The sequence below is a fragment of the Tyto alba genome, unplaced genomic scaffold (assembly GCF_018691265.1).
Source record: "Tyto alba isolate M040663 unplaced genomic scaffold, T.alba_DEE_v4.0 Super-Scaffold_17, whole genome shotgun sequence".
In the NCBI taxonomy this organism is placed as follows: domain Eukaryota; kingdom Metazoa; phylum Chordata; class Aves; order Strigiformes; family Tytonidae; genus Tyto; species Tyto alba.
In genome coordinates this window covers 74,430-96,251 of record NW_024881279.1, presented here as the reverse complement: position 1 = coordinate 96,251, position 21,822 = coordinate 74,430, and the positions used below count along the sequence as shown (strand labels likewise).

The window sequence follows — 21,822 nt, the reverse complement described above, 5'->3', positions numbered from 1 at the left end:
TTGCACGAGCTTCACGGAGCCTCTGCAAACAGTGGCTTATGTGAACCATGGACGTGCTTCTCCTTTGGCTCAAAGATAAACCAAAGAAAATATAAATCCAAGTCCAGGAGAGAAAATGCTCTGCAAACCCCCTTTTTGAAAGACTTTAAAGGGGCTTCAGGTCCTTTTTTGCACAGTATTCTCAACCATTGAAAAGGGAATCTCTGCTGGCTGGACTGAAAACTCTGGGAAACTGTACGTAGGGAATAGCTGTCGGAGGGAAAGGGGGGTCTGTCTGTGTGCAACCTGGTGCTTTAATTAGTGATTTGTATGGTGTGATATGGAGCCTGTGTAGCAAATTAGCCCATGGACCCCAGCCTAGTGGAGCTGCATTTTAGAGGAGGACATTACATGGGCTGAAATTACAGCAAGAAAGGTAAACATGAGTGTTTAATCACAGTGGCGGTAAGCGCTGGAGTGGCCTAGCTGGTGTGAGATGCCTGGGTTGGGATCTGTGTAGATGCTGCAGCATCCATTGCAGAAGGGGCTGGAAAATGAGGCAGGCAGAACAAAATTTAAAAAGCACCTTGCCATCCCACTTGCTGCACAATTGGTCACCTCCTGGAAAACCTTGGTGTCTACAGGGAGCAGAGCAGAATAAATGTTCCTGTTTGCACTGCAGGGAAGAGAACTTTGTGCCCTTTGTAAACAAACTGGCAGCCCTGAAGAGGTGGCCAACACAAATAAGCAATTTCTGGTCTTGACTGTCACCGATTGGGAAGGCTCCAAGCATTTCCCAATTGTTTGGTGTAAGGGCAGCAGTGCAGAGGCCAGGATAATTACCCAGCTAACGAGGTCTCCTTCCCCATCCATTGCTTTCCCTTCCTTTTTAAAGACTGGTGGGTCAAAGGAAGCTTTGTCCCATCCATCTGCAAGCCCAGTCCTCCTCTATTCTTGCACATTACTGACCCCCTCTTTCTCCTAACATGCTCCTTCCCCCGTGCAAGAACCACTCACCACAGAGGCACACCAGGTAGATGAGGAGCCCTGCTGCAGTGAAGCCAGACAGGCTGCTGTGCAGGGACAGGAGGCAACATCCTGAAAACCCCATGCCCACTGCAAACAGCTTAGGACAGGTGACCGTCCCTGTGCGAGCCGCAAGCTGAGCTGGGTGCCGTGGGTGGTGAGAGCAGGTTTGTCCCCTCCTCTGCAGCAACGTGCCCTGTGTTTGCCCAGCACTTAACCCTCCTCCTGCACTGACCCCTCCTCCCTGCTGTCTCCAGGATTTTGCCCTCTGGTTTTAAGTGGTTTTAAGTGGTTTAAGTGACCCCCCAGCACCTGATCCATGTCTGTTAGAAGGTTCTTCCCGTTCCCAGCTGTGTCTGCCCCATTTCATCCACACCTCCCCACTTACCAGCCAGCTCTGGGCTCCATATCCAGCAGCAGGAGGGACTGCAATGCTCACTTATGGAGGTTTGCACCCTCAAGAGAAGCTGAGCCTCATCTTGCAGGCCTTCAAAGGTGAATCCCTGCTATATAGAGACACCCCCAGGGTGCTTGCAGAGGGAAAGAAGCCTCCTTTCCCCTGACAAAATAAGGAGTTTTGAGGGCTTGTGTACACTGAATAGCATGCTCTGGCTGGAGTGTGTCCCAAAGTCACGTTGCTGAAGCCATTTTGTGTACAAAATGTACAGCCTGTATTCTGGGAGTATCGCATAAGATAAAGAATAAGGGGAGGGTAGTCCAGAAACTGTGCTGTAGCCACTGAGATTAAGCTGCCAAACATGCTCGGGTTTTCAGGCACCCCCAGTTGCATCGATTCTCATCCTTAGTTTAAGGGAATCTGGGGAATTTACAGACCAATTTCTGAGGTGGACGGTGGTTTACAACAAACCTCTGGGTCTGCACTAAACATCCTGTCGTGGTTTAAACCTGGTCAGCTGACAAACACCACACAGCCACTCAGTCACCCTTCCCCTGCCCCCAGGGCATGGGGGATAGAATTGGAGAGGTAAAGATAAGACGACTTGTAGGCTGAGATAAAAACAATTTAATAATTGAAATAAAATAATAAAATAATAATAATATATACAAATGAGTGATCGACAATGCAATTGCTCACTGCCTGCTGACCAATGCCCAGCCTGTTCCCAGCCAGCAATCCCAGAGAAAGGAGAATCCTGAAACCGGAATCCCAGAAGACAGAGACAGTTTCCCGGCCAACCCTCACCTATACACTGAGCATGACGTTCTATGATATTGAATAGTCCACTGGCCAGTTTGGGTCTGGTGCTCTGCCTGTGCTCCCCACTGAGCTTCTCGTGCACCTGCACACTGGCAGGACTGGAGGAGTTGAAACGTCCTGGATTTCTTAGCAACAACTAAAAACATCAGTGTATTAACAACATTATTCTCATACCAAATCCCACACTGAATCCAAAACACAGCACTATTCTAGCCACTAAGAAGGAAAATTAGCTCTATCCCAGCCGAAACCAGGACACATCCCCATGCTCATACTGTAATTCAGGTCTTCAGTGAATAGTCTTGTCACCTGCAAGCAGCAGGATGGGGTGTGATGGGACCTCCTCCCCGCCCCAGGATGACCTGTGGGTTTTTGCATCCCAAGGCTGGGGTCGGAGGCATGGCTATGGGGCAAGGAGCCTGACCAGTCCCTGGGGCTGGTGCAAGGAAAGCAGAGCATTGCTGAGCCCTGGGGCCAGGGCACTGGACTGGGTGGAGCCACTGTGGGAGGCTCATGCCAAGAAGAGGAGTCCCAGCTGCTCCACTGCCCACCTCTAGCTCCTTGTAGCCTGAACATCATCTCAGGGGCTTCAGGAAGGTTTGTTACCCCTCACCAGTAATTAACGTGCACTCCTTGGCACAGTGCAGCATGGAGGCACAATATCTTGCCACCTTGTTTTCCTTGCACAGCTACTAGTACCCTTCAACCTGGAGACATGAGCCTGGATGGTCCAACTCCTAAGTAAGAGCTAAAGAGAAGTTATACAGCATTTCCCGCTGGGTCTGAGAAGTGTTCAATCCAACCCAGCCCCTAAGTGGCAGAGGAGACTGGATCAAGATGCAAACCAGGCCGCCTCTGAGAGCCTCCAGCCTCCCAGCATCTAGACTTCTTGTGTTAAGCATGGTCCCTTTAGCATCTGCTTTTAGACACATTATTCATGCTTTTGCCTAATTTCTCTTTGAACTAGCTGAAAACATCAGTCTCTGCAACCCTCCCTGGGGCAGCAGCTTCCAGAAGCTCCCAGCCCTTTGTGCACTCTCTGGACCCATTTGAGTTGTAGTACACCCTTCCTGAGATGTGGTGACCAGCACCACACACACTACAAAAGGCATGGAAGAACCAGGGTTGTATATCGCAGCAAAATTATATCCCGTGTCTCATCTTGTCCTCAGTGTTCTTCTTAGGGCATGCAACATTTTGTTGGGGTTTTTTGGCTGCTGTGGCACACGTAGATGATGATTTTGGAGAACTCGTTTGTATCTGTCTACTGGAAAAGGAAAACATTCAAAGCCAGACATGGTGTACCATGTTATCTCCTTGCATTGCATTGCATGGATGTGTAGCTAGATGGCAGAAAAATCACCTTATTATTCATTGGCAAGCAGTTGGAAACACTATCCTGTGACTGCCTTGTAGTCTCCAAACTTGCTTGCACCTTCCAGGGAGAGAATCACGTATGTGCCAAGAGCTGAGCATTGGGAACTGTCCTCTGCAAGGCAGGGGTGCAAGATGGGAGGAGCCATCAGGATCTTCTCGTGCAGCTCCTTTTTCTCTGCTGTCTGCTCCCAGTGACTGGTATGGTAGCCCAGCACAGATATCTGCACTTCAGCCCTCAGAGTCTTTGCAAATGACTGAGGTCTGCATGTGCCAGCATCTCCATGGTTCAGCCCACCATGGCTGATGCAATGCGGACTCATCTTGTGCTACCCCTCGGCCTTCACATCTCAGCACCTTCCGCTGATCTGAAGCATCCAAAATCTCTCATCCTCCCCTTCATCGATGAATTGGTTGCAAACTCTGTCCAGATAAAGGTGAAGAAGAGATTCCAGGGAATAACGAGCTGGGGAAAATCCATCAGCCATAACAGGTCTGGAGGAAGCTCACAGCTGGAAATTTTGTCATAGAAATGTTCATGTGCCCTGGCAGCCCCTTGGATCCACCCCAGAGCCCCTGAGGATCCTTGCAGTTCTGGATCTGGCACAGGCAGCCAAGCAGCCCTTGCTCTTGCAGACAGAGTCCAGCCCCACCAGGACAGGGAGGGGGAGGAGATGGTACTGGGCAGGACCTAAGCCGTGCTCAGTGTCATGGTTGCGACTGGGGAGTAGCGGAGGAGGATATGAAGCAGATTGCTGCCTGCCCAGACACTGACCCCTTCATCCACCCATCCTTCGGTGTCCTCCATACTGAACCTCCCCCAAGGGCCTCCCAAGGGAGCTCCCTCCCAGGGGATCATCACTGCAATGAAACTCAGGAGGAACAGAAATGGATACCCCATGGAGAAGTATCTCTGTTAGTAAGGGTCACTGTCCTATTTATCACCTCACGGAGAAGGCAGCGTGACTGCTGGGTCAGAAATGACAGTGTCCTGGGGCAGCAGGGCATGGACCAGAGTTACCCCCCAGGCCCATCTGCAGAAGGCACTGAAAGGGACTGCGGGGACAGGCTGGAAAATGTGTGTAGGATCAGCACACCCCAACCCTGGATGTTTCAGACCTGTGCGTGGGTGTCAGTTCCTGTTGCAAGGTGCCGTTATGTCCCTCAGTGCCACTAGACACAGGCACTCAGCTACCCAGATCCCATTTCTACCCTTAAAAAAAGCTTTACCCCACTCCTAACCCTTTCTGGCCACCTCCTTGGGCTTTGAACACAACCCGAAGGATGGGCAGACTGTAGATTCAAAGAGTTAGTGCCCAAGGAGATGTTGGGTGGTGGGTGGACTGCCTGTCCCACCACAGTGGTGGCTGGATCTCCTGCCTCACCTCCCAGCCCTCTGCAAAGAGTCAACCGAGCACCCCTGGTCTAATATCCAGGTTGCATTGAACTGAAGCTACGCAGGGATGTGTCCAGAACAGCTCATCTGCAGAGTAGATGAAGGAGCTGGGGGCTCTGCAGAAGCCTGAGATGACCACTCCACCGTGCAAGGAAGGACCCTGGAGCTGAACTCTAAACCGTGCCAGGAAAAGCCTGAAAAGGGAACTGTGCTTCCTAGGTAGGGTGTAACCCTGGACCACAGCTTCAGGAATGAGAAGAAAGAAAAGCTAACTTTGCAAAGCCTGCTGCGTGTATCTCCATTACCATCATTAGGGTCATTAGGGGAATGACCGTTACCCTGCTCTTTAGCAGAGAGCAGGACCAAGGCAGCCAGGGGTCAGCACGGGATGTCCTTTTGGCCTAAGGCAGAACAATTAATTCTGATGTGTTTTCATCTTAAAGTGCCTGAAACAAGGTGTGCTTCAGCTGACTAAGGGGTGTTCCTGCAGCATGATTGGAACCAGGTGTTGCATACCCCAGGTCATGGTGCCAGGACCTGGGTGCCTGGTGGGAAAAGACCTGCTGAGATAGCTCTGGGAGACTGGATAAGGGGTGAAGCATCCAGCCCTGCTGCAGTCCCTACCACTTTCCAGAAGCAGCCCTTGGAGGGCATCTAGGGGCGTCCCTGGGGCTCTCACACCCAAGGAGAAACATAAAGCCAGTGTTACAGCAGAAGCCCTGAGAAGTGGAAACACACAAGTCAGTGTAGAGGACAGGCATAGGATGATGGTAAGAGATGGGGCACACTGGAAGGCCCAAGGCTATCAGCAGCTCATGGATCGTCAGCTTGCAGGCCTGGATCTGGACAAAAGCAGTTTTAGGGGTAACAAAGAAAAAATACCCAACACAGAGAAAAAGCGCCATGTATAGTCGGTTTGGGTGCAGTATTGATTTGCAGGCAGATAAGGGAAAAGCAACGTGTGGCATTATGCCAGAAAACATCTGAATCCCAAAATGGAAGGTGCAGAGGAAGAACAAATCCCATCAACATTACACTGTACCCAGGCAAAAGCTAACATCCCTGATGACCCACTGCCAAGTCCCCCTGCATGAGGAAGACTGGTGCCATTGACCTTCAGGTTGAGGGAACAGCCGAAAAGTGAGCACAGGACCTAGAAAAGTGGCAAAAACTAGGGAGCGTGTGCCCTAGGCAACTCCTTCTTAGTGCATTAGAGTCCAGGACCAACCCACATCCATGCAGGTACTAACTGAAAATTCCCATCATCAACATCAGCTGGACTATGAAATGTTCACACAAGGCTTACTACAAGTTTAACACAAAGGGCTACTACTCAGAGAAGTGCTTCCACAAGCCTTAAACACTCCTCCCTACATACCACAGCCATAGAGTTGGCCATAGTGTCTTCTGGCCCTCCTTTGAAAGTGCCCTACATGCTGTAGAATCAACTTTTACTCATTAGTTCCCCAAGCTTTTGGCCCATTTGGGTTCTTCACGCACTCCCCATTTCCTTTGACAGATGCTTTGCACACAGCGTGCAAACCATCTTCTATTTCCAGCTTGGTCAACCCTCTCAGGGCACTCCAAGCCTTCATCTTTTAAGGCCCCATGACGCAGTACGCATCCCCTCTTCCCCAGCCCTGCAGATGTTCATGCTTTCACCCCACCACAGCCACTGTTCTTATCACATCGCTCAGCCTGTTTCCCTCTGGCTACCTGTCTATTTTCCTGGTCCTTCATGAGCAGGACTGTCCTGCCAACACACATCAGGGTGCTTGCACGGGGCCCCGCTTTGCTGCTTGTAGTCCCGCTCCACTTGGGTTGGCATGCACCGCAGTGGTACCCGGTGCTTATTTCTATGACCAGAGCTTCTTAAACCTCCTGCCAGCATCCCTCTGCACGGCTGACTCGCACCTCCTTGCCCTCCAATCCTTTCACAAGAAGCCCCTGTCTTCTGAGAGGCCCCAGGAGACTGATGTCCAAGGACACAAGGTACAGAAGCCTGTTTGGGAATAACAGTGATGGAAGAGATCAGTGAGATCTAGTTGTCCCCATACAGATGCATCGAGTGAGCTGTAGGTCCTTTGTCATGTTTGCCAGTCCCATATCAATGTCCTAGAAATAGAGCTTCTCGGATGGCTCTAAACATCTGTGTGAGGCCTAAATTGAGCTTTCAGGTGGAGTTTGCAAAACTGTTCCACTTAAGTACTCTAGGGAAACAAGACCCCTGCATAGTTTTGGGGGTAAACTTTTTAGCCTCTACTGAACGGCTATGAAAAAAAGAAAACTCTCCAAGAGTAAAACATTGATCAGGTCTTAGAGAATGTTTTTATTTTCACAAATGCACAAAAAAAAACTTGAAAGAAAAATATTTTAAAATTCTATGCATCACATATCTTCTGCATGGAGATGGTTGGTGCCGCAAGGCTGTGCGTCATGCCTTGCACTGCTCGGGGTATCTGACCGAGGTGGGCATGGAGGTGGGTGGTGGATCTAGTGACCTAGCGCTGTAGAGATGTGGTGGCCCAGGGCCCCTGGTGAAAGAGCTGTGTGCTGGCACAGAACTGCGTCACTGGAGTTTTAGGCCTGGGCTGGTCACAGACCCTGCTGAGCTCTCCTGTTTTCAGCATCCCCAGCAGGAGCCACCTTGGCTGCTGCTTGCTCTTCTCCGGGCGATGAGATGAATGTGTCAGAGACAACCAGCTCCTCCATGCGCACAAAACCTGCAGGGCATGGTGAGTCAGTTGACGGTTTGCTCCACACAGCCTGAATTTCCCCCTTTTTAACAAGACCAAGAGAGGGTGCTCGCTCTGTTGGAGTCACACGAGTCACCTTGGCTTGACCAACAACGGTGGCAGCACAGGGAACACCACCATCACCCCTGCCAGCACACAGACATGAAGCCTGCTTGGCAGAAACCACCCTTGAACCAGCATTTGTCCACCCACTGCAACTATCATCAACGTGATGGATGGTCAACAAGACAACATGGGGATGTTCAACACAGACAGCCCTGTTATTATCTCAACTCTTTGTGCCCCACGTTGGGCGCCAAAAAGGACTGTTGTGGTTTGAGCCTACTCAGCAGCAAAATGCCCCACAGCCATTCACCCACCCTCCCCCCACTTGGGAAGGGGGAGGGAATCGGAGGGGCAAAGGGAGACTCGCGGGTTGAGATAAAAACAGTTTAATAACAGTAACAGAATACCACGCTGACAGCAGTATCAACGGGTAATGTACCACACAGCCGCTCACCTCCCGCCGACCGACACCCGCCCGCTCCCGGCCAGCGACCCCCAACACACAGGCCCCACGGCCACACCCCCGGAAGTGAGAGCCCCCCCCGCCCCTCTCCTGCCTTTATATAGTGAGCGCAGTGTCACATGACATGGAATATCAGCCAATCGGGGCCCAGCCCTCCAGCTGTGCTCCCCCCGCCCCCGCGCACGGGTGAGGGCACTGGGACCTGGGGAGCCCCGGGGGTCTCGGGGGCTGCAGCTCCTCCCGCTGCTAAAACCAACAGGAACTCTAGTCCAGCCCCAACCAGGACAAGCCCCAACCGCTCAGCCCCATTTTCCAAGAGTCTCTACCACAGCCCTAAAACTGCAGGAACAGACACAGTTCCTTGTCTTTTAGGCTAAAGGTGGGACGTTCCTTGCCAATGGGGAGCTAGGAACCCACAGAGCCGTCCTCTGCTCAGCGCTCCTGTCTGATGTACAGGCAGCGCAGGCAGCAGAGGGGAGTGCAGGCAGCGTTTGAGGAGGCTTCAAGGGCTGTTCCATTTCTCAGCATGTCCGTAACCCAGCAGGGAAGGTGGTGTCAAAGTGAAAGGGGAAGAGTGGAAAGAAAGAGAAAGGGGAAAGGGATAGGGAGAGGTCAAACCAGAAAAGAAAGTTCCTTTCAGTGTGAGCCATGGGGAAAAAAAAAAAAAAATTTCTGCCCCAGCTCTGCTGATGTCAATGTTTTGAACAAAACCACACACTTCTGCAAACTCCATTGCCCTCTGCACCTGCAGCGGAGCTCACCTGGGGAGATGTTAAAAGCCCTACTTTGCATTCGCCTCCTCCCCTGGTACAGAAGAGCCCCGCAGACCAGCATCAAGACTGGAGGGATGATCGAGACCAGCAATGTGAGCAGTGGCAGAGGCTGCGGAGGTTTGATGGTAACAGAGCCTGTGGGGAGAAAGCAAACATCTCTTCATCCAGAGCTAATTCAGGAGATAAACAGACATCACAAGGATGTGAGGAAACAGGCACAGTGTCTGCTGTGGCAAATCCCCATTAGGCAGTGGAAAATACCCTTTTCCCTCAGGAGGATGGTTAAATATAGTAAGAGATGAGAAAGGCATTTGGATCTCAATCCTTGGGGACTTTCACATCTTCATTGGTCAAGGCCATGAATAACATGGTCTAACAAAGAGCGGAAGATTAGAGCAAAGCTCTCCAGAGATCCCTTCCAATCTACGTTGTTTTGTGATCATAATTCAGGAAAGGACATACAAAGAAAGCTTCTGCTAAGACTCTGTCACCACCAGGCACGGTCCCCTCGGTGCTGTAGCACCTTTGCACCAGCTGTGGCCATTCAACACCCACATCATGCACCATCTGGTGCATCACGACTATCTGTGCTTCAAGAGTGGACCACTGGGGAAGTCGAGACCATTCAAGGTGCCACCACTCTGCTACAAGGAGGACAATCTGCTCCAAGCAGTTTATTCCTTGTGGGCCCCACCAGACCTGGACAACTGCAGAATGGTCCCTTCTGCAAACCACATCCCATGGTCACACATTTTTCTCCTCAAGAAGTCTAGGTGACCAGTTAAGACAAGAAGTGCCTGCAGGATGTACCACCCATGTGGTACTCTCCCCAGGGACACTATATTTGAGTCCAGGTGACTCCCAAGCAAATGCATCCAGTCCTGGATAGCTCACTGGATGCAGACATCCTTCTTAGGACATGGCAATACCCCTCTGTTCCCACCAGCCTTGAAGGGACCACAGAAGCCTTGAGGTTTGTCCAAAGTTAGGTGGGACTAGAAGGGCAAAGTTGGATGCTGGGACAAATCTTTCCAACACCAACCATGGCCATCATCTTCCCAGCTCAACCATGAGGATACTGTCCATGCTTTTCCTCCAAGGTTTTCATCATAGTATTTCTCATGGTCAGGATCATCCCCCTCCGACTTGTGCTGAACACATACTCAGGAACCCCCCATCCTGAGATTACATTGCTGGCCATGGTGCCCAAGACAATTTCAGTGGGGTCTACAAACACAGGACCCACCTTGGGCTGAATAAAAGCCCATCTTCACCCTTCAGTGTGCACATCCATCTCTCTGCCTCCTGAGCCACTGGCAGGTGTGCACTGTCTGAGCTTGAGCAAGGAGATCACACTGGCATAGAATGGTTTAAGTTCAAAGGGACCTTTAAAGGTCACAGAATCATAGAATCATTGAGGTTGGAAAAGACCTTTAAGACCATCGAGTCCAACCATTAACCTAACACTGCCAACTTCACCACTAAACCATGTCCCCAAGTGACATATCTACACATCTTTTAAATACCTCTAGGGATGGTGACTCAGCCATTTCCCTGGGCAGCCTGTTCCATTGCTGCACAACCCTTTCAGTGAAGAAATTCTTCCTAATATCCAATCTAAACCTCCCCTGAACAACTTAAGGCTGTTTCCTCTTGTCCTATCACTTGTTACTTGGAAGAAGAGACTGACACCCACACCTCAATAGAACTTCCTTTCACGTTGTTGCAGAGAGCAATGAGGTCTCCCCGAGTCTCTTTTTCTGCAGACCAAACAATCCCAGTTCCCTCAGCCACTCCTCATATGACTTGTTATCTAGACCCTAGGTCTCTAGTCCAATCCCCTTGCAAAGAACAGGAACATCTTCAACCAGATCAGGTTGCTCAGGGCCTCATCCAACCTGACCTTGAATTTTTCCAGGGTTGAGGCATGCCCAGACCCTTTTCCAAACCAACGGTGGCCACCTTACCTGAGCACACCACACCGGCATCTTCCCCATGGTCACAGTTGTGTGTCCCCCATGGCCTGGCCAGGCACTCCGCGAGCGTGTCCTCCCTCCCTGTGCAGTTCACCTCATCCAGCCAAATGGCATCGTGTCCTTTCCCAAACCAAGCCGCACCAGGGGCCGACACCACTGTCCCGCAGCCCAGCTGCCGACACACAACTGCAGCGTCCTCTTCATCCCAGCTGTCATCACACACGGTTCCCCACTGGTGCCTGTGGAGCACTTCAACTCTCCCGGCACAGAGGCTTGAGCCGTTCACCAGCCGCAACACCGCAGGGTCTGAAACGGGACGAGGCGGACACCCTTTTGGAGGTCTCCTTCCCTGCCTGCACTGCTCATAGTGGCCAACGCACATCACCCATTTTTGCTTCGTTCATGCCATTGGCAATGTGGACCTCTGAGAAGGACATGCTTGGTCCTGCCGTTGTTTTGAACATCCCCAAATACCAGAGGGACGTTGTATATTTAAAGCCAGACTTTAATTAATGTCAGATATAAAAGAAAACTGCTGAAATTCAGAGAAAATGGAGACATGCTTGCTGGAAAAGGATAAAAGCAGTGGAATTTTAAAACTTTCCTTCCTGGCCACTGGCGTCTTTGTATGATGGGTTCCTTCTTCCTACCCTGCGCTCTCAATCCAGCAGCTTTTGCTGGTTTTCTGGATTGTAACAAATTCTACATCTCACCCTCTAGGTCCCTAAGGAAAGGCTCTTTCTTCCCGACCCCTTGAAGGCTTGGTCATGCGTCTCTCATTTCTTTGCTCAGGTTCTTGTGCTCAGCATTTCTCGGGTTGCTCAGGTCTTCCACACCCCCAGAATGTCACCAGCAAGACCAGTCACTGAACAAGGTGGACAGACCTCTGCAGAAGAGCAACCTGAGCATTTCTGTAGGGCTTGGTGCTACCCAGGCTCAGAGACATGTCACCAGCAAAATCAACCTCCTCCTTTCCAGCCACACAGCCCAACGCTCCCCTGAATAATGCCATTTCAGAAAAAAGAATAATTACCTGAGCACACAACACCAGCATCTTTCCCATGGTGGCAATTAATAGGTTCCCCCATCCTGGACCTGCATTCGGCGAGGGCAGCTTCTGCCCCTGTGCACTCAACATCAGTCAGCCAGATATGGTTGGACCCACGCCCAAACTGAGCCGATCCTGGAGCTGACACGGCCACCCCACAGCCCATCTGCTGGCACACCACTTCAGCATCACTCAGGTCCCAGCCGTTGTCACACACCGTCCCCCACTGCTGGTTATGAAACACCTCGACCCTCCCAGAGCAGCGGCTCGAGCCGTTCACCAGCTGGAGATGAGCTGGTCCTGGAATTACGAAAGACATGTGGAGGTCAAACATATATGTTTCTTGCCCATGCACTGGAAGATGTGTCCTCAAATGGTGGCCACCTGCAGAGTGACATGGAGACTGTCACTGAGATAAACACCGGCATCTGATCCCATTTTAGGTGCCCTCGGGCATCCAAGAAACCCACAAGGAGGGGACAGCTGTGACACAGGGCTGAATGGGAGATCCACCCCCAGCTGGAATGGTGGCAGGAGGCCAGCGCATCACAAGTGGCACTAGATGCTGCTGTCCTGGAAGTCCAACCAGCCGAGAGACCCAAGGTAGAGGGGAGCTTCAGTGGACTTTATGGTATGGCGACAATGTGTGTCATGTTAGCACTGTGCACAGAGGAAAAAGGAAAGGATGCTTATAGCAGAAGAGTCAAGGCATCAGTAGAGGGGTTATAGGGGAGAACAAGGTGGTGGTTGGGGACTGCTATTCATTCTCCTTGGAGAAAGTCCTCATAGCGGCCAAGGGGAGCTGCTGCCCTCAACAACCTGAGAACAGTTCCTATACAGAGGCAAGAGGCTTCACATGAGCAGGGCAGAGGTGTTTCTCCACCAAGTTATCCTGCACCAACATTGCTCCTTCCAGAGCTGCACCACAATGGAGTAGGAGGTGGCTTACCCAGGCACACCACGCTGGCATCTTCTCTGTGGTTGCAGTTATTCTCTCCCCACGGTCTGGCCCTGCACTCAGAGAGAGCAGCCTCAGTGCCAGTGCAGTTCACATCGTCCAGCCAGATGGGCTCGTACCCCATCCCAAACTGAGCTCTGGGTGGAGCATCTACAGCCCTCCCACAGCCCAGCTGCCGGCACACCACTTCTGCGTCATCCAGGTCCCAGCCATCATCGCACACACTTCCCCATCGCTGGTTGTGCAGCACCTCAACTCTCCCAGAGCAGCGATTTGAGCCGTTCACCAGACGGACCTCAGTAGGGTCTGAAATGGAAAGACACAGAGGTGTCACCTTGTGGTGGTGGACCTAGTGATGGAGAAAGCAAGAATCGGATGCAAGATGGAAGATGAATCCCGATATGTTCAGCATTTGCCTTCACTGAGATTTGAGGAATTCCACATGGAAAGAACATCATCAGAGATAAGCAAGGAAAACTGGCCCCAGAGCTCCTGCACTGTTGGCACCCAGGAGCTCAGCAGCAGGGGAACAGCAGCTACCTGAGCATATCACACCAGCATCTTCTCTGTGCTGGCACCTGTGGACTCCTTTCGGCTTGGCCCAGCATTCAGAGAGGGCAAACTCACTCCCTGTGCAGTTCACCTCATCCAGCCAAATGGAATCACGTCCCTGGCCAAAGTGAGCAGATCCCAGGGCTTTGATTGCTGTCCCACAACCCAGCTGCCAGCATACCACCTCGGCATCGTGCAGGTCCCAGCCATCATCACACACCGTCCCCCACTGATGCTGATGAAGCACCTCAACCCTCCCGGCGCAGCGGTGAGGACCGTCCACCAACCGAACTGCCATCGGGTCTGGAACAAAGAAGGACACCAACAACCCTTCAGGAAAGGCTGGTGGAGACAGTCCTGGGCATGGGATCTTACACGGGATAGTGGCCCCCTCTACTCTCAGCTCCTAGATGTGACAATTTCACAAAACAGGAACCCAGCATGGTCATTCACACCGTGGAGATGCTCAGTGGTTGTCCACTTGGGCTGAAAATGAGCCAGGGAACATGGGAGAAGCAGCAGTGATGGGATTCCCCTTGCATCCCTTGCCTTCATTACCATTATAACCATTATTATTATTATCGCTAGCGTCTAGGGAATTGTCATTCCCTTGCCCTCTGGAGGAAAGGGAGCTATGGCTCAGTTGTGGAACAGCTCTTCCTACAGACACACAGGAGGAATGCAGTGGGGGGGTCACCTGAGCACACCACGCTGGCGTCTTCCCCGTGGTGGCAGCTGTGGGTGCCCCACACCTGGATTCTGCAGTCAGTGAGGGCAGCCTCTGTCCCCTGGCAGCCGACTGTCTCCAGCCAGATGGGGTCATAGCCCTGGCCAAACCTAGCCCAGCCTGGAGCAGAGATTGGAGCACCGCAGCCCAGCTGCCGGCACACCACTTTGGCATCCTCCATGTCCCAGCCGTCGTCGCACACAGATCCCCACTGCTGGTTGTGAAGAACCTCAAGGCGCCCAGCGCAGCGATTCGGGCCGTTCACCAGCCGTAGCTCTGTGGGGTCTAAAGGGGGAATGAGACGAATGAATAAATGGGGGCATTGTGCACCTCAGCCCTCTGAAGAAGATGCCCCACCAGTGTTGGCAATAGCATGCAACCATACAAGGTATGAGTGCATCATCGTGCTTCCCCTATCCACATCAGCATCTTCAGTCGGAAGCAACAGAAAGACCTAGTTGTATTTAGGAGAGGGTAAAAACACTGTGCGATGCCTCACAGAGTGCATTTCCCTTTGGCAATGTCATGACTCTTGGACATCCGTGTCCAAACCATGAGCATGCTTCAGAGGTCTGCTAGGGTGACTACATCTCCCTCGGAGAGCACATCTAACGAGGAAAGACTTTAAAAACCTGTATTTATTTACTCTAGCCAAATGGAGGCTGGACTGGCTTGGCTCTGCCGAGGAAGAGAGTCTTTCCATGTTGCTGCTCTGCTCTACTGCAGTTTCTTGCAAACATTTCCTGAAGTCACCCAGGTTTTGTCTTCAGGTAAGACAGGGCTGGCATCCCATTGCAAGCTGGAGGGATGGAGGGGATGTCTTTCCATCTTGCACTGCCTCTAGAGACACAGAAGCAGCTTGGGACATAGAGATGGGGAAGCCCACAGCCATGCACGGCTAGCATCGATGGCCAAATGCACAGCGTGGAGGGCAGACCACAGGCACTTCAACATCCAGAACAGGTGTGCATGATGGACATGGCAAGCCACTCAACAAGTGACATTTTAAGGTGTCAGACAGAGGATTACCACAAATGGGCAGGAGTGCATCCAGATAGTGCATTGATACGATGCCTACAGAAGCAGAGCTACCTCACCTCCCAAGCATTTTTGACTGCTGCTTGCAATGGCATTACATCCAAAGGAAAACAATGTATACAGAGAGGGAAACAAACTGAAATTAGATGCAAATGTAGCTACAGAAAAAATTCTCTCTGAAGCTATGACTTGGACCAGGCTTACCTGAGCACACGACACCTGCATCTTCACCATGGTTGCAGTTATGGGTTCCCCAAGGCTTGAAGCTGCATTCAGTGATGGCCCCTTCCATCCCTGTGCAGTTCACTTCATCCAGCCAGATTGGACCGTGTCCTTGCCCAAACAGAGCCCTGCCAGGGGTTGACACAGCCAGCCCACAGCCCAGCTGCCGGCACACCACCTCAGCATCATTCAGGTCCCAGCTGTCATTGCACACCGTCCCCCACTGCTGGTTGTGGTGAACCTCAACTCGCCCTGAGCAGCGGCTGGAGCCATTCACCAGCCGGACCTGAGTCGGTTCTGAAAAGACAAGTGTGAAAAACATATAGATGCCCCCGGAAAGGTGACAGGGCTGGATGTGCCCAGTCCTTCAATCATCCCAGAACCTCATGGCTTCAGGGTGAGGAGGTTGCCCATCCAAAATGAGAAGAGCAGGCACCCTCAGACACTCACCACCTCCCCAAACTCATCATTCTCCCTGGCAGGTGGCATCTGGATGGATGTCCCCTCTGAAGCTCCCTCTTCCATTCCCCAGCACATACCCTACCATGAGGGGATTCTTCCTGCCTCCATTGGCAGGGCTGCAATGGGGGCATCTACATCCACGACCATTTCAAAGGTCTTCTGCTCTTTTCTCCATCCCTCCCTCAAAAAAAAAAACCCAAAAAAAACCAAACTGATAGGCTGGGTGCCAGCCCTGATGAGGCAGAAGTCAAGAGATACCTGTGCATTCAACACCAGCATCCTCTCCGTGGTTGCAGTTATGGCTTCCCCAGGATGTGGACTGGCACAGAGACAGGGCAGTCTCCATCCCAGTACAGGTCACTTCGTCCAGCCAGATGGGCCCTGACCCCTGCCCAAAGGCAGCTGCGACCGTGGCTGACAGTGCTTGGCTGCAGCCCACCTCCCTGCACACCACTGCGGCGTCCACCAGGCCCCAGCTGTCATCACACACGGTGCCCCATTTGCCATCATGGAGGACTTCAACTCTGCCAGAGCAGAAACTTGAGCCGTTCACCAGCCGGGTACGGGTGGAACCTGGAGCGGGTGCCCCTGCAAACATCCCCAGGGGAGCAAACGGTCAGAGACTTTGCTGGGCATGTCACTGCTGGCAATGCTTAGAAGCAGGGTCTCCTGCCCAGCAAGCCTGGATTGAGAGCAGCCCTGCAGAGAAGGAAACCTGCCTATGAGCCACCACCGTGTGCTCACAACCCAGAAAGCCAAACATACCCTGGGCTGCATCAAGAGAAGCATGTCCAGCAGGCTGAGGGAGGGGATTCTCCTGCTCTGCTCCACTCTCATGAGACCCCCCCTGCAGTGCTGGGTCCAGCTCTGGGACCCCCAATATCAGAAGGACACGGACCAGTTCGACTGGAGCCAGAGGAGGCCACAAAGATGCTGGGGGGGCTGGAGCAGCTCCCCTGGGGGGCCGGGCTGAGAGAGTTGGGGGGTTCAGCCTGGAGAAGAGAAGGCTCCAGGGAGACCTTCGAGCGGCCTCCCAGGGCTTAAAGGGGGGGCAGGAGAGGTGGGGAGGGACTCTGGGTCAGGGACTGTAGGGATAGCATGAGGGGTAACAGTTTTAAACTGAAAGAGGGCAGATTTAGATTAGATATAAGGAAGAAATTCTTCACTGTGAAGGTGGCGAGACACTGGAACAGATTGCCCTGAGAAGTTGTGGCTGCTCCCTCCCTGGAAGGGTTCAAGGCCAGGTTGGATGGTGCTTTGAGCAACCTGGTCTGGTGGAAGGTGTCCCTGCCCATGGCAGGGGGATTGGAACTAGATGATCTTTAAGGTCCCTTCCAACCTAAACCATCATGTGATTCTATGATTCTGTGGCATCAGACAGGCTGCACCCATGAAGGGTTTCATCCCCACAAAGCCAGGAGGCAGTTGGGCTGAGAAATGCCCAGGGAGCTGCAGCCTCAATGCCAGGAGATGTGGAGAGTTTTGGAAGGTGAGAACAGCATTTAGAACCTGCCTGGAGCAATGGTGTGAAGAGGCTAATTCTTCACAGAATTAGGTAGGGAGTAATTCTGCCTACCTGTAGGGGCCAGATCCAGCTCAAAATTAAGGGTCCTACCTGCCAGTGGCCATAATACGTGTCTATCTGTGAGATGGGTGCCTACACTCACTGTGAAATCAGAGGACACCCAGTCGACAGCAAGGGGCAACCAGTCAACAAGAAGTGGCTAAAAATCAACAGCAAGGGGCAAGATGGTTGTCCTGCCTGCTGTTTAACCCTTTTTTTGTCCACAGTGGCTGATGCAAGCCATGGTGGGTGCGTGTTCCTCACCTGAGCACACGACGCTGGCATCTTCTGCGTGCCCGCAGTTGTGGGTTCCCCAGGGCTGTGCCCGGCACTCGGAAAGGGCGGCCTCTGTCCCAGCACAGCGTACATTGTCCAGCCAGATTGGGTCTACTCCTTGCCCATAGCGAGCCCCGCCGACAGCCGACAGCGCTGCCCCACAGCCCAGCTGCCGGCAGACCACGCGGGCTCCGTCGAGGTTCCAGTGGTCATCGCACACTGTCCCCCAGGTGCCATTGTAAAACACCTCCAGCCGGCCCGTGCAGGAGTCGGGGCCGTTCACCAGCCTTACTCCAGCAGGACCTGATGCTGGTGATGAGAGTAAAGGGAAGGAAATGTTAATGGGAAATCATGGAAAAGAAGAGGCTAGGTAGCAGCTGGGAAAGCATCTCTGCACTTCCTGGCCGAAAGGAATGGGGAAGAACCAGCAACAGAGAGAGAAAGACACGAACAATTATAATTTTATTATAATTATTTTCAGTGGGACACGTAGCAGCTGGCCCCTGAGCAAACTCCAGGACTTCCCAGCTGAGAATACAGTCCCTCAAAACCAGAAAGGCCAAAATACATTAAGACATTTTGCTAACTGCTTTTTAAGTGCACTGCTAATTGCTTTTTAAGTGCTTGACTCTGCAGAGGTTGCAGGATGAACTCCCTTAGCACAACACCAGCATGGGTAACTGAGTTGCAGGCTCTTTGTGGGAGCGATCTGGAGCCAGAGCACAGGACGCCAGGGACTCTGCACCCACAGCTCTAACCTGGATTTGCAGGATGAACAGCCTTGACCCCAGGGTAAGGAATGCAGCTGAGCAAAGAGCTTCCTTATTTTCTGCAAACACCCATCCTGCTTACTCACACCAGCCTGACCCCCGCACATCAACACCAAGATATTTCCTTCCCCATCACAAGGCAGTTAAATCCCATTCCTTCTTGGTTTTTGGCCATTCAAGCTCTATAACCCATTGTCAGTGCTACCGAAATGGCAGTGACACACTCAGTGCACTTGGTTTCTACAGCTCTCCCACTTTTCACTGCTTAATCTTAATGTGCTGTGTGACTCTAGCACCACAAAATTTTCTCCCCTCTTCATGGCATGCACCTTCTAGAAGATACTGGCAGTTCTGAGGAAGCCTCAAGGCTTCTGCAGCAATCAGCTGGAGGAGACTTTCTTGTTGCAGCTGGGCTTGGCAGGTCTGCATCTACCCTGCTTGCAGAAGCACCCATGAAACCATAAGTGTTGCTCTACACACACACCTTATGAAGCCATGAAACCACGAGTCTTGCTCTAAGCATGCACCTTAAGAAACCATGAAACCATGGGTGTCGGTCTACATGGGCACCTTACAAATTTGCATCAACCATAATCAAACCGCCCAGAAACAAAGAGGAACGGCAGCACTCTGGCATGCCACACCCTGAAATACAGCATGCAACCAGCACTGGGGAGGGGAGAACTCGGGGGGAAACACGAGAGCACTCACCACACAGCCCTGCTAGGATGAGGAGGATCTCTGCAGCCCCAAGCTCAACACGGGTGGATAGTTTGTCGCCCATAGTTTGCCCAGCTGACAGCAAAGGACTTTTGGAGAATTTGCTCCCAGACTGGCACAGGTGCAGGAAGAGGTAGGCTTGGCAGAGGCTGAGATCAAGTCCACCATCACCAGCTGGAGAAGAAACACACCAAAGACCTGAAGAAGGCAGCTGGGAGAGGATGCTTTCCACGCTGCTCCATCCCCTGGCTCCCTGGTGTCTCTTGCATCACGTGGAGTCCAGTGGATGAAGGGGAACCGAATCTTCTGCTTTCAGCTGGATCCTTGGTGACCAGCAAGCATCCTCTGGCCACAGCTGCTGTGGGTGACGTCCCACGGGTCCACCGCACAAGAGGACATCAGAAGCAGGAAGGAGATGGTTGGGGGAATTGCAGGGCTTGGTTGTAGGGTATTAGTTTCGCCCCAGAGAGTGTGTCTACTCATGTGCAATGCAGACTCCATACCAACAGACAAGAAAATGGATGAGCATCAAACGGCCTGTTGCCTTGATGAGGGAAAGACTCAGGTCCGGCCTCACCAAGGGGCCTGAGACCAGTGGATTGGGCGTGGGTACCAGCATGGTAACCCTCCAGGAGTATCTCAGAGGCCTGGGACAGGCTGCAGGTGGTCCTGGTGGGGAAGGAGAGCAGCCCCTTCCCCTTTCAGCTACTAGCTCATTCAGGTCTGAAGCAGGAATTTGGCACAAAGCTGCTGAGGCCATCGGTAAAATGTCCTTTTCCCTGTCCCCATGGGCCAAGGTGGATGGTGAGGCTGCAGACATGCCCGTGGGACCACAACTGGGAGCAGGTCAGCCGAGGATCTCCCATTTACTAACTGCAGAGCAGAGGATGCCAGACACCACATCGTCCTGCCTAGCTCTTATTCTCCTTTCTTGCTTGGCTTAAGCTGCCACCTTCCTCATGATCCTTCCTTCCTCTTTGGCTCACCCGGGTCTAGGATGGGGTCCCCGTGGTTGACCCAAGGACTTCAACTGAGTCTCATCGGTCAAAAATGGCTGGGGCAGGCATCAATTTGGGGCTGCTTTTGGTTTCGGCCTTCATTGAAGGTGAACTGGAGTCCGCAGCCAGCTGATGGAGATTGGTGATGGCTGCTTGGTCTCAACTGCCCCCAGAAATGCTTGCTTCATGGCAAATATCTGGGGAGACCTTTGTACAGAAGGTGGAAGGCAAAGCAAGTTCCTTTTACCAATTACTTTTTTTCCCCTGGTTGGTAAAATTAAAATAAAATAAAATAAAATAAAATAAAATAAAATAAAATAAAATAAAATAAAATAAAATAAAATAAAATAAAATAAAATAAAATAAAATAAAATAAAATAAAATAAAATAAAATAAAATAAAATAAAATAAAATAAAATAAAATATAAGGCTGAATAAGGTAGCAATGGCCAGCAAGGTATGAAGAAATGAAACCAAAACTTGCTCTATCCACTTTACCTGGGTTTCAAACCACTTCCTGCACTGCTCCTCTGCATGAGGTGCTGATTTTGGGTGAGCAACCTCTTGCAAAAGTTGCACCAAGAGCCGTAGCCACTGTTGGAGGCAGGGAACACCTCATGGGGAAGGGAAAGGGCCTGCTGATGCCTCTGTTGCTCAGAGAAGCCTCCTGCTCCAGGGAAGGTAACACCAGGAGCAAGTGTTTCAGATAGCCTGCTGAATCAGCTGGTGCAGCCGCTGCCACCTGTACATGGGCAGGGAGACTTGTGCTGGAGCACCTCCAGCATCACAGGCCGGGCAGGGGTTTTGCATCCTACACATCATCCCCAAGGGCACAAAGTGTGGATGGAGATGGCTGGGGGACAGGGACACCTGGCACGCTCCACGTGCGTAGGGAAGGTGGGCAGAAGCATGTTCTGATCCTGAGGTCTGGTCAGGTGAAGGACCTTGCTGTCCACCTGGGTTCCTCCTCTGCTGGGATGAGATCCTGGCAGCTGGGAAGAAGCAGAAGACCGAGGTTGGTGGGAGAGCTTTTCAGGGAACTACAGGGCACAACTAGGCACACCATGGGCTATAGGGCAGTGCTGGGGAGATTTTCAAGGGTCTATAGGGCACAGCTGAGGATACTTGCTGCTGCCAAAGCTGGGGGGTATATAAGGATGGACAACATAAGAACAGACAATATAAGGATGGATGATAGAAGGGCAGACAAAAGAAAGACTGTATAAGGACAGACAATATAAAGACAGAGAAGGTGCACACTGCCATGTAGCGACAGGAGATGTGGGGCAGAGAGAGGGGGCACAGGGGGAGACGTGGGGCAGGGCAAGGTGCAGGAGCAAAGGGGGTGGATGTGGCGCAGGGAGGTGTGGGGCAGCCCCTCTGGACTGGTGGCCCAAGCCAGCACCTGCAGGAGGGTCCTCTGCCCCATGTCCAGCTCCAGCCCCCCAGGGAAAGATGGGGTACCTCAGTCACAGGGACA

The 21,822-nt window shown here is 52.1% G+C and overlaps 1 protein-coding gene across 1 annotated transcript in view; it reads right to left on the bottom strand.

The window, feature by feature from the left end:
- The window catches only part of LOC104358131 (deleted in malignant brain tumors 1 protein), a 39,256-nt gene that overhangs the window by 16,061 nt on the left and 1,373 nt on the right, over positions 1-21,822 (bottom strand). The window contains 14 exon segments of the mRNA XM_042790476.1: positions 5,704-5,836; positions 6,037-6,147; positions 7,593-7,717; positions 9,020-9,166; positions 10,999-11,313; positions 12,041-12,349; positions 12,954-13,308; positions 13,537-13,895; positions 14,263-14,577; positions 15,535-15,849; positions 16,273-16,602; positions 17,843-18,163; positions 19,336-20,606; positions 20,841-21,334. Coding sequence (XP_042646410.1) covers positions 5,704-5,836; positions 6,037-6,147; positions 7,593-7,717; positions 9,020-9,166; positions 10,999-11,313; positions 12,041-12,349; positions 12,954-13,308; positions 13,537-13,895; positions 14,263-14,577; positions 15,535-15,849; positions 16,273-16,602; positions 17,843-18,163; positions 19,336-19,408 — 3,208 coding nt within the window. The 5' untranslated portion in view covers positions 19,409-20,606; positions 20,841-21,334.